Genomic DNA, 13,997 nt, shown 5'->3' with positions numbered 1-13,997 from the left:
TCTTGGAGGGAAGGATGTCGAGAGTCTATTGGAAATAGCCTCTATACCCCAAGGTAGGAGTAAGGTCTGCGTACACACTACCCTCCCCAGAGTGGGATTATATACTAGGTTGTTGTTGTTGTTGTTGTATCTAGTTCTTTGCCTTTGCAATCTAGTTTGCATGGAAGTTTTCTTTTGCTAAGTATAAGAATCTATTTCATGTTAAAAATAATCTATTTTTAATTGAGTCCTTAAATTATTCATCACTATTTAATTCAATTCACCAATATACCTTGGTAAATGATAGATTTCTCAAAGAGCAATTGTTTAATAGTGTTACAAAAAATGTTGTTGTCAAAATATGTGTTTGGTTGTGTATGTCTCATATTTTTAAGAAAAAACTCATAAATAACTGAGAAATTAAAAAAGAGACAAAAATCAATATGAACTAAATCGATAAAAGCTGACTTAATTGGTTTGCTTTAGTCTAGTATTTGAAAGAAGACCTATGGTAGCGCTGAACTGTTAACGGGAACGGTTTAGTATCTAAAGTGTGCTGGTTTCATCCAAACTCTATTGTAACGGTTGTAACCATTACCGTACCTAATCTATTGCAACGGTTTAATAACCGTTGCCAAAACAATTGTTCCTGTAGGCCTATTTTCCAGTAGTTCAGGTATGGACTATGACTTTTTAGCCCGATATTGATATTTATGTCTCTCAAAGTGTATGAGCCAATTGATTGAGCAACTGATGGGATCGGTATATATGTGTCAATTAGAATAAAATAGATTTAGATAGGGTAAACATATACAGAAATATAATTGCACTATTTGGGATTACTATTTACACAAAATAAAGTGAATTACAAAAATCATAAGGTACAATTCATTTTAAGAAGTACAATATATTTAAAGTAGTTTAACATTTATTTAATTATAATATACTAATGTTAACTATATCCCAAAAGTATCATTTAAATTGTTAAAAAAAGTGACTTTAATTGTGTGGTTAAAATTGAGGTGACATTAAAATTGTTGAGCAAATTACGATCCGACTGTTTTATATGTTGGTAACTCCCAAAAGTTAGAATATATTGGTTGTCAATAAATCATCATGTGTGTATATATTAATTTATTATTGTGATATTTTAGGTTGGTAGAAGTTGATGTTGATGTGAGAAATTATTATTTTGAGATAATAATATAATGTATTTTTATAATATAAATTAAGATATTACTAAATGTATTTTTATTAGTTATTACTCTATTTAGTATTATTTCATTCAGTTTCAATTTTGATGAGATAGTTTGAATTTAGCTGTTACTGATACACTGTCTCTTTCCTTCTTCTTGTGCCGAGGGTCTATCGGAAATAGCCTCAGATCTCCATACACACTGCCCTCCATACACCCCACTTGTGGGATCTCATTGGGTTGTTGTTGTTGTTTGACTTGGCACAAAATTTAAAAACGAAAAGAAAACTTTTGAAACTTGTGGTCCTAGAAGCTTTGTGGGGCCGTGATAGTTGTATGAGTGTAAGAGCTTCTCATTACGGGTAAAATGAGTAAAATGAAAAATTTAAAGTTAAATGTGTCATTCTTTTGGAATAGACTAATAAAAAAAATACTTTATGTAAATTGAAAGGAAAGGAGTATTTATTTTTGAATCATATTGTATTTTTATTTGTTTGTATCACCGACTATATATGTCATTATAATATTTAAGTTTATGCTAATAGTTATTCATATAATTTATTCTTTTTAATTTATAGAATATAGAAGGATCGTAATATTATCCGCACATCATGCGGGTACTAATACTAGTAATTTAGAATATCAAAGGATTGACAAATCTTGAGTTTGTATTACTAGTGATGAAAAAAGTCACGAGGATATAAAAATTTGTCAGAAATTAATGGTTTCAAACAAGTCAGGATCGGCTATATGAATTCTCATTAATCGTGATTCTTTATGTAAACTATCTCAAGCCACTTATTATACGAAATAAAATGTATTAGAAGTTCTTTAATTTATAGTTTCTGCTGACATATATATATATATATATATATATATATATATATATATATATATATATATATATATATATATATATATATATATATATATATATAAACTCACGCATAAGATATGTATGTTTGATGACCCGGTCAGTCGTCTCATGATTTACCGCTCCGTTTTCCTCATTTCTGCTTCTTTATGCTTCGTTATCCGTGTTTTATGTGTTCGAGTTGATTGGTTTGCGTTTGATGTGGTTTTGGTAAGAAATGAGACACTTATAGCCTGTTTGGCCAAGCTGGAGAAATCAGCTTATTTTGAGAAGTGCTTTTGAAAAAAGTACTTTTGGAGAGAATCAGTTTGTGTTTGGCTAATCAGTCTGAAAAGCACTTTTGAGAAATAATTTGTGTTTGGCCAAGATTTTTAGAAAGTGCTTTTAAATGTCAAATTACGAAAAAGGACATGAATAGATTTACTTAATAATTAATATTATAAGTAAATAAATAATATCAAAAAAAAATTATTACATGCAATAATTAAAAAAAGTCATTTTATTTAAGTAAAATATGAAAATAAAATTAAAAAGTACTTAATTCTTTTAATATAAGTTAAATATATTAAAATTCCTTCAACAAATATAAAAGCATTCACCCCTAAAGACACTATATATTAGAAAGTTTTCTAAAAATAAGAAGAAATATTTATAAATTAATATCCTAAGTATTAGGTTTAAGGGTTATTTTGGTATATACTATATTTTGTTAAGGGTATTTTAGGTAAGAAGAAAAGCCAAAACTGCTTCTGCTTCTGCTTTTGGAAAGAAGCTACTTTTTTCTGCTTCTCTGAAACTGCCTCTGCTTCTTCCCAAAAGAACTTTTTTTTTCCCAAATAAGCTTGGCCAAACACCTCAAATTAGGAAAAAAAAGTGTTTTTGAAAAGAAAAAAAAGCACTTTTTTGTGTTGAGAAACTTGGCCAAACAGGCTATTAGTCTCTTTTAAGAAGGCTTAAGTTGAAATAGTCAACCGGATGTTGACTTATAAGTTAGAGGGCTCGGATGTGAGTTCTGATGGTTCGGTTAGCTTCGGGAGGTGATTTGTGACTTTGGAGCGCGATCACAATGGGTTTTGGAGTTGTAGGGGAGATTTAGGCTTGAATTGGCGAAATTGATATTTCTGCAATTTCAGGTTGATAGGAGAGATTTTGATATAAGGGTCGGAATGGAATTCCGAGAGTTGCAGTAGCTTCGTTGTGTCATTTGGGATGTGTGTGCAAAATTTTAGGTCATTCGGACGAGATTTGATAGACTTTTTGAGCGAAAGCATAATTTAAGAGTTTTTGGAGTTCTTAGGCTTGAATTCTATGTTAAATTGGTGATTTGATGTTGTTGTAAGTGTTCTGAAGTGTTGAACAAGTTTGAACGATATTATGGGATGTGTTGGTACAATTAGTTTGAAATTTCGGGGGTCCCGGGTAGGTTTTGGAATGTTTTAGGCCGAAAAGCATAGTTGTAGTAGGTCCAGGAGGGTTGCAGGCCTCGGAAACCACCCGCGCGGTCCACACAAAAAGAAGTGCGGCCGCGGTATGTGCTGTGCAGCACAAAATGGTGTGCGGCCGCGGTGGGGAACGATTCGTTGGTCCTACTTCGGTAGCTCATATCTTTTAATATACAAGGAATTTTGAGATTATTCAAAAACAAAAGTTGTAGCCCTTTGTGTCTAGTTTCGAGAAAGGTAAAGATATCGCAATTTGGACATCTGTAAAAAAGGTTATGGCCAAAATCCTAAAGCCTGTCACTGCAGAAGAAGGCCTATGCGGCCGCGGTTGTTTTTGCGCGGACCACACTGGCTTGTGCGGACCGTGGTCGATTTGGTGTGGCCCGCGGAGGCTGAAATCTGAGGGGTACTCTATAAATATGAGATATTGGGTTTTATTTAATATTTTGACCTAGAGATCTCGGATTTTGGCAATTTTTCGAAGGTTTTTCGAGAAATTCATCGGGGTAAGTGATTTTAACTCAGATTTGGCTAAAATACATGAATCTATCACTAAATTCATCATTTAATTCGTGATTTAGGATGGAAGTTGGGAAGAAAATTGTGAAACCTTTTAAAAATGTATAAGGATGATTTGAAGGACCAAATGGTATCATAATTGGATAATTTTGGTATGGTTAGACTCGTGAGGGTATGAGGATTCTGAAAATGTAAAATTTACCCAATTTCGAGACGTGGGCCCCAGGCTCGGGTTTTGGTAATTTCGGGAATCGTGCCCTTTGTTGATTGTTTTCGCTTGGGCTTTGTTTCCTTAGCATATTGTGACATATTCGTTCTGATTTTGGATAGATTCGACGTGCGTGGAGGCCAATTCTGAGGGGCAAATGCGTCGCGAGCTAGAGATTTAGCCGGTTCGAGGTGAGTAATGATTGTAAATGATGTCCTGAGGGTTTGAAAACCTCGGATTGCACATCGTAGTGCTATATTGAGGCAAGATACGCACTGGATGATGAGTGTGAGGTCTTTTACTACTGGGGATTGTGACTTGGTCCGTCCCGATTGATGATTTTACTGCGTATTTGACTGAAATTCATTTGTTATCATCATGATTTGGGATGATTGTCATATTTGGGCTTCGTGCCAACTATTTGAACCCTTCGGGGATTTTTATCATTGTTTCCTCACTGTTTGACTTATTATTTGAACTCAGTCCTGTTGATATCTACTGTTTTACAAACTTAGCTACTTTTACCCAGATTTGAAACTTAAATGATATTTCTACATCATGTTTTGGGCTGAGAACTACTGTTTTACTAATGCCCAAGGGACTTGTGATGAGTTTTGGACTGAGTGAAGCCGAGGGCCATATGTGAGGATATGCTGAGTGATATGAGGCCGAGGGCCTGAGATACTTTATATGCCACAAGGTGGCTTGAGTGATGTGAGGCCGAGTGCCGAGTGATGTGAGGTCGAGTGCCGAGTGATGTGAGGACGAGTGCCGAGTGATGATGCCACGAGGTGGCTTGATATAGCGCTTGGGCCGTAAGGGACCCCTCTGGAGTCTGCATACCCACAGTGAGCGCGGGTACCCATTATGATCTGAGAGTGAGCTCGAGGGGCTGATACTGTTCTGAGTGATTGATACTGATCCCGAGGGGTTGATGTTGTACTGAGAGTGAGCCCGAGGGGCTGATACTGTTCTGAGCGATTGATATTGTGCCCGAGGGGCGGATTTCTACTTGTTATTTACCTATTAAATTACCTGTTTTACTTGTTTTGAAAAGGAATATCATTTGATTTCTTCACTGATTTACTGCTTTAAGTAATTTTACTGCTTGATATGGAATTACTTTGTGTCTTTACGTGTTTTCATACTTTCAGCCATTATTTATAATTATTACTCACTGAGTCGGAGTACTCACATTACTCCTTGCACCATGTGTGCAGATTCAGGTATCGCAGAGTCCGCTCGTGAGTGCTGATTCTCCCAGTTCAGGCAGTGTTGATCCTTCCTTATCTTATCATTTTCATGTTGTTTTTAGAACTATTGTATCGGAATTAGTGTTCAGTAGACTTGTATCCGGATTTTTCAGTTGGTCATGACTTGTGACACCCCAGTTTAGGCTATGTCGGGATGGTTTCCACTGTTGTTATCGTTAAATTTTCGCAATCTATGGATATTATATTATGTTTATTACTGTTTATGATAATTAACTGCTTAAAGAGGTGTTCCATTTTGGTTTGGCTGGCCTTGTTTTTTACGAGAGGCGCCATCACAATTGGATTCGGGAATTGGATTCTTGACGTACGAGAGTTACTAACAAAGCTAATGAACAAAATTTATTTCTAAAACGATCAAAACTACTTTCTTCATGGCTCTTTATGTTCTGAATATATACTGGTAAACAATTTATAACTTCTTCATCAATTTTCTTATAATGTTAGATTAGAAACAATTACTTTAATAAGCACAGGCAGAAGAGTAAAAACTAAAGAAGGGCCTCATATACATTTTCATGCATTATAAAACTTACACGTAAAACAAATACAATAAATCAACCGTTGTTGCTACACAATCTTTTTTTTCCCTCAATGATACCTTTTCTTTTTTTCTTTTCTTTTGAGGATAATTAAGTACTCTTCCGTTCCAAAGGATGATACTTTTCGACTTCGAGAATCAAATTTTTTAACATTGACTATGAATTTGGGAATAAAATCTTTATGCTTTAATAAAATTTATATATTTAAGAACTACATAAGAAGTATTATAAGTCACAATAATTATATTAACAATTCAAAACAGCTAAAGGGTATATGTAAAAAGCTGGTGGTGAAAGAACAACTCGTTTGACCGTTGAAATCCGAAAAATATTACTATCATTTTTAGGACGTGAAGAGTAACTATCATGGAACACGTGTTTTGGTGATGAAGATGCTTGGCTTGATTAATTAATATTATTACGAGTTAATGAATGACTTTATATATTACAACTATGAGATGGCTTTTATCTGCTAAAGATTTTCCATAAATTAGGAGAGAAGACTCTACTCTATCATCTCCTTTCTTCCTGCATTTTTTGGTCTCTTCAACTCCAAAACTCCAATAATATCCTTGAGGTAAGTTTATCATCCTCAACTTCAAATACTCCATGTCATGCCCATGAAATGATTTTATAATCACAGAAATGTCTATGGCATATATAGACCACAAGTTTCAGAAGTATTTCTTTATTTCTTAAACTTCAAGATCAGTCAATAGATGGAGTACTATCTTTTCTTAACTTCTTCTCATTTTACCTCAATTCTCATCTTAATTGTTATTGCAGTTGTTAGCTTGAAGTCTCAGTTTCAAAATGAAAGTAGCAGTGGTTGGGACAGGAATAAGTGGACTGGTTTGTGCATATGAATTGGCAAAATCTGGAGTGAAAGTTGTGGTTTATGAGAAGGAAGATTATCTTGGTGGCCATGCCAAGACTGTTACCGTTGACGGCGTGGATCTTGACCTTGGTTTTAGGTTCTTCAATCGGGTAAGTCTGGTTTGAGGGTGTTTTAGTAAGCGAACAAGATGATCAAACTAGCTTATAAGTATTTTTTTACTTTATTTATGTGTTAAGTAAACATTAAAGTACTTACAATCATACCTCTCTATAACAATATCATTATATAACATTCATTCACCGTAAAAGTAAAGTTTTTTCTCTGAATCGATTTTTTATATTATATTTTACCTCTCTATAATAATTTTTTACCTATAACAGTAACATCTATCTTTATAGCACTACGCTCTTTGTAAAATTATCTCTCTATAACAACTATATATAATCTCTAAGATCAACAACAATAAGTTTAAAGATTTTAACCCCAACCTATTACTCCATGAACTGAGATAGAAAACTCAACTGTTAAACCCTTAGATTGTCGAGAAAGCTATCAGATATCCTTTTGCTAAAAGTTTAGACATAAATCTTCACCAATTCAAGCGTTATATCACTAGTAAGAGACTTGAATCTACTAAACAAGATACAATTACAGAGTTTTTCTACTAATCTCGAAAGAATTTAATCTTCTAGTAGTTTTAAAATGTGTGCCTTAGAGTATAAATCTTTGTGCATCTAATGATGAATTTATTTGTAATATATTAGCTTTCTTTAGTAATTAATTAGTGAAATATATATATCTTTTGAGTATTTAAATTTGAATAATATAATTTTCTTATTTTTTATATGTAACATTAAAAAGAATTAATTTTTGGTTATAAAAGTCAAAAAATATTTAAACATCAAATGTTATATGTGTATCACAATCATTCAATATAAAAATCAAAAAATATCGGAACAAACGATATTGTTATAGAAAGGTTTGAACATAATCCTATAAGCTAACATTAAAGTACTTACGGGTAATAAAGTGTTTATTTAAGAACATGACCTCTATAATTCATACCTTAATATTTCTAAATAAAGTGAGTGTTGCACAATAAATTAGTTAACGGTAAAGTGTTTGACTATACAATTGGTATAGTTTACAGAAAATTTTACAGAGTTTTCCCTATTTTAGGACTAGTCAAAAAAAAATTATCTCATAAACAGATAACAACCAACCAATATCCAGCTAAATCAATCATAATATTCATCAACTAACCAAAAATAAGTTTTCACTAGCATTATCAACCTTAACATAATAATATTAAACCCATTTGAAAAATATGAAAAGAAAGTACAATACGAGTAACTAGTCTAATATAATGAGTGAATGCTTATGACACTAATAAAAATGACTATGGAGAGAAAAGACGATAACAATAAATAAACTTTTCGCTCATGCAAACAAGTGCGAGGCTCACTAGGAGCTATCAACTGGTGTACTCTAATTAACAAAATCCTTACTCGTGTCAACTGTTGTCTTTGGAAAAAAAATAGCAGGGAGTGAGTCGCTAGCTCAGTGAATAATAACACTAAACCACAACTTTTTTTATTGGGGACAAGTCAGAAAATATGCTTGTTTAGTAATCAGAAAATATCATGAAATAAATATGCTTTTCATAATCGGTAACAACAATCAGTCTTGTTTGTTTTCATATAAGCAGGAATCAATTAACAATTTAGTAATAAACTCTGAAATATAGTCATATCAAACCTTATGTTCGGGAGGTTTCCAAGAAAGGATCATGTAATTTATATCACTGTGTGGACCCCTTCGTAAAAGGAGTTAAGTATAACTATAGGTCCCTACTCGAGGGAAAACTGTAACCATATGCTAGTTCTACCTTCCCACTAGTGAGGGCTACAACTGTAATCTTTAATCTGTATATACAAGGTGCACCAGGTCTAACGAACCCGTTGTTATGTACGTAATCCTTCAAAGTCTCCTCTCATTTATACTTTTTTCTGTAAACATTAAATATTCACATGAAAGCATTTTTAAAATAGTATAGGACATTTCAATTCTTATCAAATCGTGTAACCTCATTTCGGTAATGATAATCATATCTCAAGTAACAGTAAAATATGTCTAGTAATATTGAGACTATTTCAAATAATTGGAAACTTCTCAAGTAAATTGTTTAGTACCGGCCATATCAAGTAAAGAAATTGTCCCACGTGCGATTTCAAACATTTGGTAATACATTTTATTTTCAAAATCATGTATAAACCATGCAGGTTATAAAAACACAAATTGCGATAAATTACTACTCACAGTAATCGTGTCGAAATACCAAACGTGTCACCTCGAGCAGTCCATAAGACTCATTCAACTACCTATATTATCACAAAATCAATCTATATATCAGCTTCATAAACAATCAACATAACTGGTCCAATCCTACACATCTAGTTAATTTCCTCTTTTTTTTTGTTCCTCTGAAATATAACTATTGATTCTCTGTTAATCAATTTAGTAGTACCTAAATGGATAGGAACAACAGTTCTCTGCTTTTTTTTTTGGATTAATACTATGATACTTCTATATCAGAGATAAGGTAAAAAGGAATTGATTTGATTAAAAAAAATTGAATTCTTGTCTTACGTAGTGCTTGTTCTTCACTAGGCTAGATTGTTTGCTATGAAATTAATAAAATACTTATTCATCTAATTCAAAATTCATATTTGTGCTAAATCAAAAGTAGCTTATCTTTTCTTGTTTCTAGTTAACGAAATAACTGTTAATAGGCTAGATTGAGTAAATTTAACTTAACTTGTTCTTCCCCACTTTATAAATTTCTTCGGTGAAAATAGATAAACCTTCCCCTTTTTTCCTTCTACTATGTTGAATAGCTTTTAACTGAAATTTAGGCAAATCCCACGTGGGAAATAGAGGGAAAAGTTCGGACCATAATGTTTTAGATTAAATGATAACAACACCATAGGAGATTCAAGAATTACTAAAGAAAAACAAAAAAAATCAAAAAACGTGCAAAAGCTAAAAAAAAATAGGGAAACGAAAAAGAAGACAGAAATTAAAGATAGATTGAATTCAAGAACGAGTTTCTTGAATTCATGAAGTCTATTCTTGAAGTTGAATCCTAACAACAATAATTAGCTACGAAGAACTAATCACCTTTGATAGAGAATTAAAAACAGGAGATAGATTGTGAAACTCGACCCTTTAAAATAACAAGAACAATAACAAATCTAAATTTATCACCTTTCTTGAATAACTAGAAGTGATCTAAGATTTCGAAAAGAGTTTAATCATGCCACCTTAAGTTGAGTCTTAAAGGTTGAAGAATAAATCCAAGAGAAGTCACACACAAGAGTGCAAGAAAAATCTCACAATTTTATTGATAATAGAGTATAATTTAAGTCTAAAAATAAAGAAGACACCTCTTTATATAGAAAAGGGGTCATGAAATTCTACCTAAAAAACAAGAAAATAAAGTCCTAAATTAGTTTGGACAATAAGTCCAACTACCTTAGGGAAAGGGAAAAACTAGGAAACAAAAATCAAGTCATTCTTGGAAAGTAATTCCAACAATCTTAGGAAAAGAAAAACATAACCTTAACTACCTAGGAAAGCAATAAATACAATTCCAAAATATATGGGAATAAGTTAATATCAATCTAGGATAGGATCTTGAAAGTCCAAACCCAATCTTGGATAAGATCTTGGAAATCTTGAAGGCAACTTGCAAACAACTTGGCACCAACTTGCACTTAACATCTAGCACGCCTATTGAACCATTTTTGGGAAGCAAGTAAATCCTTTTTATATTATAAAAACGTGGCTTTATATATGACTTTATGGGATGCAAGTTTGGACATATATTAGGTGCCAAATTGGTCAAAAAGTGGACTGATTAGGACCTTCTTCAAAGGATATCTCTTGGGAGCCAATACTCCTCTTCTTGGACATGAATTTGAGCCATAAAACAATTGTAACACCTAGACAATTCACATCCTTTATCCTTGAGCTCTTCCTCCCAATTAACAACTTCTTCATTTGCACTTAAAATCTAATGACCTTGTTTTGTAACTCTTTAGCTTGACATATTGCTGAAGGCCCTCTTTGAGATTCCAAAGCTTTATCCTTGTCCTTGAATAGAGTTGAGCTTCCTAGGATGTTATCGTTAAAGTCCACGAAAACAAAACTATAAGAGCTAAAAAATTGAGCCAGAGCCAACAATATTGCAGAACCTGAGTGTAAAAACTAGAGAGTCAATTTACTCTGAGCATAGACAATGCCAGGATTTCAAGTTTATGGATTCAGGATTCTATCTTATTAAGTTACTAAATTCGAAATTAATAACTTGTACATATTTAATGAAAAATTTAAGACAAATAAATAATTTGAACCAAAGCTATTGGATTCGACCGATCCCGTAGCCGACACTGTGGTTCTGCCTCTGGCTTTGAGACTAGATAAAAAAATAGCAGAATATGAGGACGAAATAATCAGGCCTTGATAGTGTAGTCACTGTCCTTAAGGAATTTGAGCCTCCCACTTTCGTTGCTGCAATGATTAAGGCAGAATTCCTTCAAGAGTTTACAAAGACAAAGAAATTCGAGTACAAACAATTAACTTGAATTTTCACTTGAAGAAACTTTGTGAATTGTAGATAGCAGTTAGAGAAGAAGATGGAAATTTTTTGCTTTCTGTTTGTTTCATTTTGGAGAGGAAAGGAGTCTATCTGTTGAGTTCATTACACAAATGGTCACTCAATTATCCCAAATTATCTTCTAAAGTCACTTTACTTTTGTTTGTAACAACAAAATCACTGAACTCTTGTGGGGGTGAGCATGTGGATGAATGCTGAAACGGTGTAATTGACAGGTAACTTATCCAAACATGATGGAATTTTTTGATTTCCTTGGAGTTGATACAGAGATCTCCGATATGTCATTTTCAGTGAGCTTAGACCAAGACCGTGGTTGCGAATGGGGTACCCGAAATGGAATCTCTAGTTTGTTTGCACAGAAGAAGAATGTGTTGAATCCATACTTTTGGCAAATGATTAGAGAAATTAGCAAGTTCAAGCAGGATGTCACAAGGTACTAATAACTTATTTATCTTTATATATGTGACTACTTATCATTAGTCAATTCCATTGAGCAATTTGTTGGTTTATTGATCTCATTAGAAATTTAGAGCACATATTCTTCTTTGTTCATTTGAACATCATGCATTTGATTAAAATGGACTAAATCGTTCTGCTTTGTATGCTTTCTTTATTTATATGTCAAGGAAAGAGCTATCTCCGATGAAATTTATTTCATCACGAATACGTTTCTGATTGCATTGCAGTTATCTTGAAGCACTTGACAACAATCCAGACATTGATCGCGATGAAACGTTAGGGCAATTTATTAAGTCACACGGCTATTTAGAGTTATTTCAGAAGGCTTATCTGGTGACATGCTGTTTGTTGTAGTTCTTGATTTTGATACATACTTGTATTGGCCTTTTACTTTATTCAACATATTGTCGAAGCAATTTACATAAATGTTCCACAGATTCCAATATGCGCTTCAATCTGGTCCTGTCCCTTAGAAGGAGTAATGAGCTTTTCTGCTTATTCCCTTCTTTCATTCTTCCGTGACCACCATCTTCTGCAGGTTTCATTTCTCTTATCTACTGTTCAATTAGCATACTTCGTGTGTAGATTACATATATCATTTTATTGTCTTTGTGCCTAAGGGTGCTTTTGTTTCTTTCTTTACAGCTCTTTGGTCTCCCTCAATTGCTCACTGGCGGTCACATGCATATGTGAACAAGGTGATTTTTTTAATTCATAGATACCACAACAGTTTTTACTATTTCTCTAAAAGGAAAACTTCATGCAATTACCAATTTTCACCTTCTTGCATGATTTATTATGTTAAGCATATATCATCCTTGAGAGTGATTTTGACGGGGGCACTGAATACAGGTTAAGGAGGAACTGGAGAAGAGAGGCTGCCAAATAAGAACTGGTTGTGAAGTAAATTCTGTATCGACAAATGAAGAAGGTCTAGCTTGATTTAATTTATGGCTTTTTGCTAGAGTTTGCTGTGCTGTTTCTTTTATCTTAATAGTAGATAGGCATATATCTGTTTGGAAAACGGACAGGCTATTACCTGAGGGCAATTTAGTTAATGAAAAAACACCATCACTTTATGTGTTTAAAAATGGTCCTTTGTAAAGGCCAAACCAGAAATGATGAAGATGGTTTTCATTGATATCCATTAGTGTAACAATGGTGTCCGGGTTAGCTTGCACACATCTCAACTATGCCATTGGGTAACTGTTACCTCCCATCAGCACAATACTAGGTTACTCTTCCGCCAGGCTTAGGCAAATGGGAAGAAATCATGTACTGATTTTGTCTCTGCCAGGATTTGAACCATGGTCTCCAAGGTTTACACCACCTCATTGACCACTATAAGAACATGTGTTTTTTTAGTTTATATTCATTTTGTGATTTTTTTTCAAGTGATAGTGGTGTAGATAAAGTTAATCTAGTGCTTATCCAAGGGAAAAACTTCAATCAGCTGCATTGTGTTACTATCACATAGCTATGGACTACTCTTCATTCTAACTGTAAAAGAAAGAGCCCGTGCAGGTTGTACCATAGCTTCCAATGATGGTGCCAAAGAAGTATATGATGGATGCATAATGGCTGCGCATGCACCAAATACTCTGAAAATGTTAGGCAAAGAGGCAACATACGATGAAACAAGAATTCTGGGTGCTTTCCATTATATCTACAGGTACTTTTGATTCCTTTACAGTATAGAGATCCTCTAAGAAAAGGCACCCGAGGAGCTCTATTTTGTGCTTTAGTGAAGTTAAATTAAAATGCATGTTCTAATGGTGGCTGGTTGTAGTCAATGTAACAACTACAACCTGCTAGATTTCTGAGATAATATGAAAATCGTACTGGAGACCAAGATTAATATAATTAGTAATTCCACCTCTAAAATTCAATCCACGAGCACCACATAATCTTGAAAATTTCCTTTTAACTTATTTCTCATACTACCTGGCTTGAAAGAAGTGAGTTGTGGATTGAACCATATTCTTAATAGGA

General features: G+C 33.4%; 1 protein-coding gene across 1 annotated transcript; it reads left to right on the top strand.

Moving 5' to 3' along the window:
* Positions 1 to 6,488: 6,488 nt before the first annotated feature.
* On the top strand, positions 6,489 to 12,678 carry LOC142179236 (uncharacterized; the record flags this gene model as incomplete). The annotated part of the gene is given in 6 exon segments (XM_075248968.1): positions 6,489 to 6,607; positions 6,817 to 7,017; positions 11,762 to 11,979; positions 12,233 to 12,338; positions 12,442 to 12,543; positions 12,651 to 12,678. Coding segments are annotated over 5 exon segments (628 nt in total), but the record flags the coding sequence as incomplete, so codon positions are not given.
* Positions 12,679 to 13,997: the final 1,319 nt, after the last annotated feature.

Source organism: Nicotiana tabacum, unplaced genomic scaffold (assembly GCF_000715075.1).
Source record: "Nicotiana tabacum cultivar K326 unplaced genomic scaffold, ASM71507v2 Un00430, whole genome shotgun sequence".
In the NCBI taxonomy this organism is placed as follows: Eukaryota; Viridiplantae; Streptophyta; class Magnoliopsida; order Solanales; family Solanaceae; genus Nicotiana; species Nicotiana tabacum.
The sequence above is the reverse complement of the archived record's forward strand: the minus strand, read 5'-3'. Positions and strand labels throughout refer to the sequence as shown.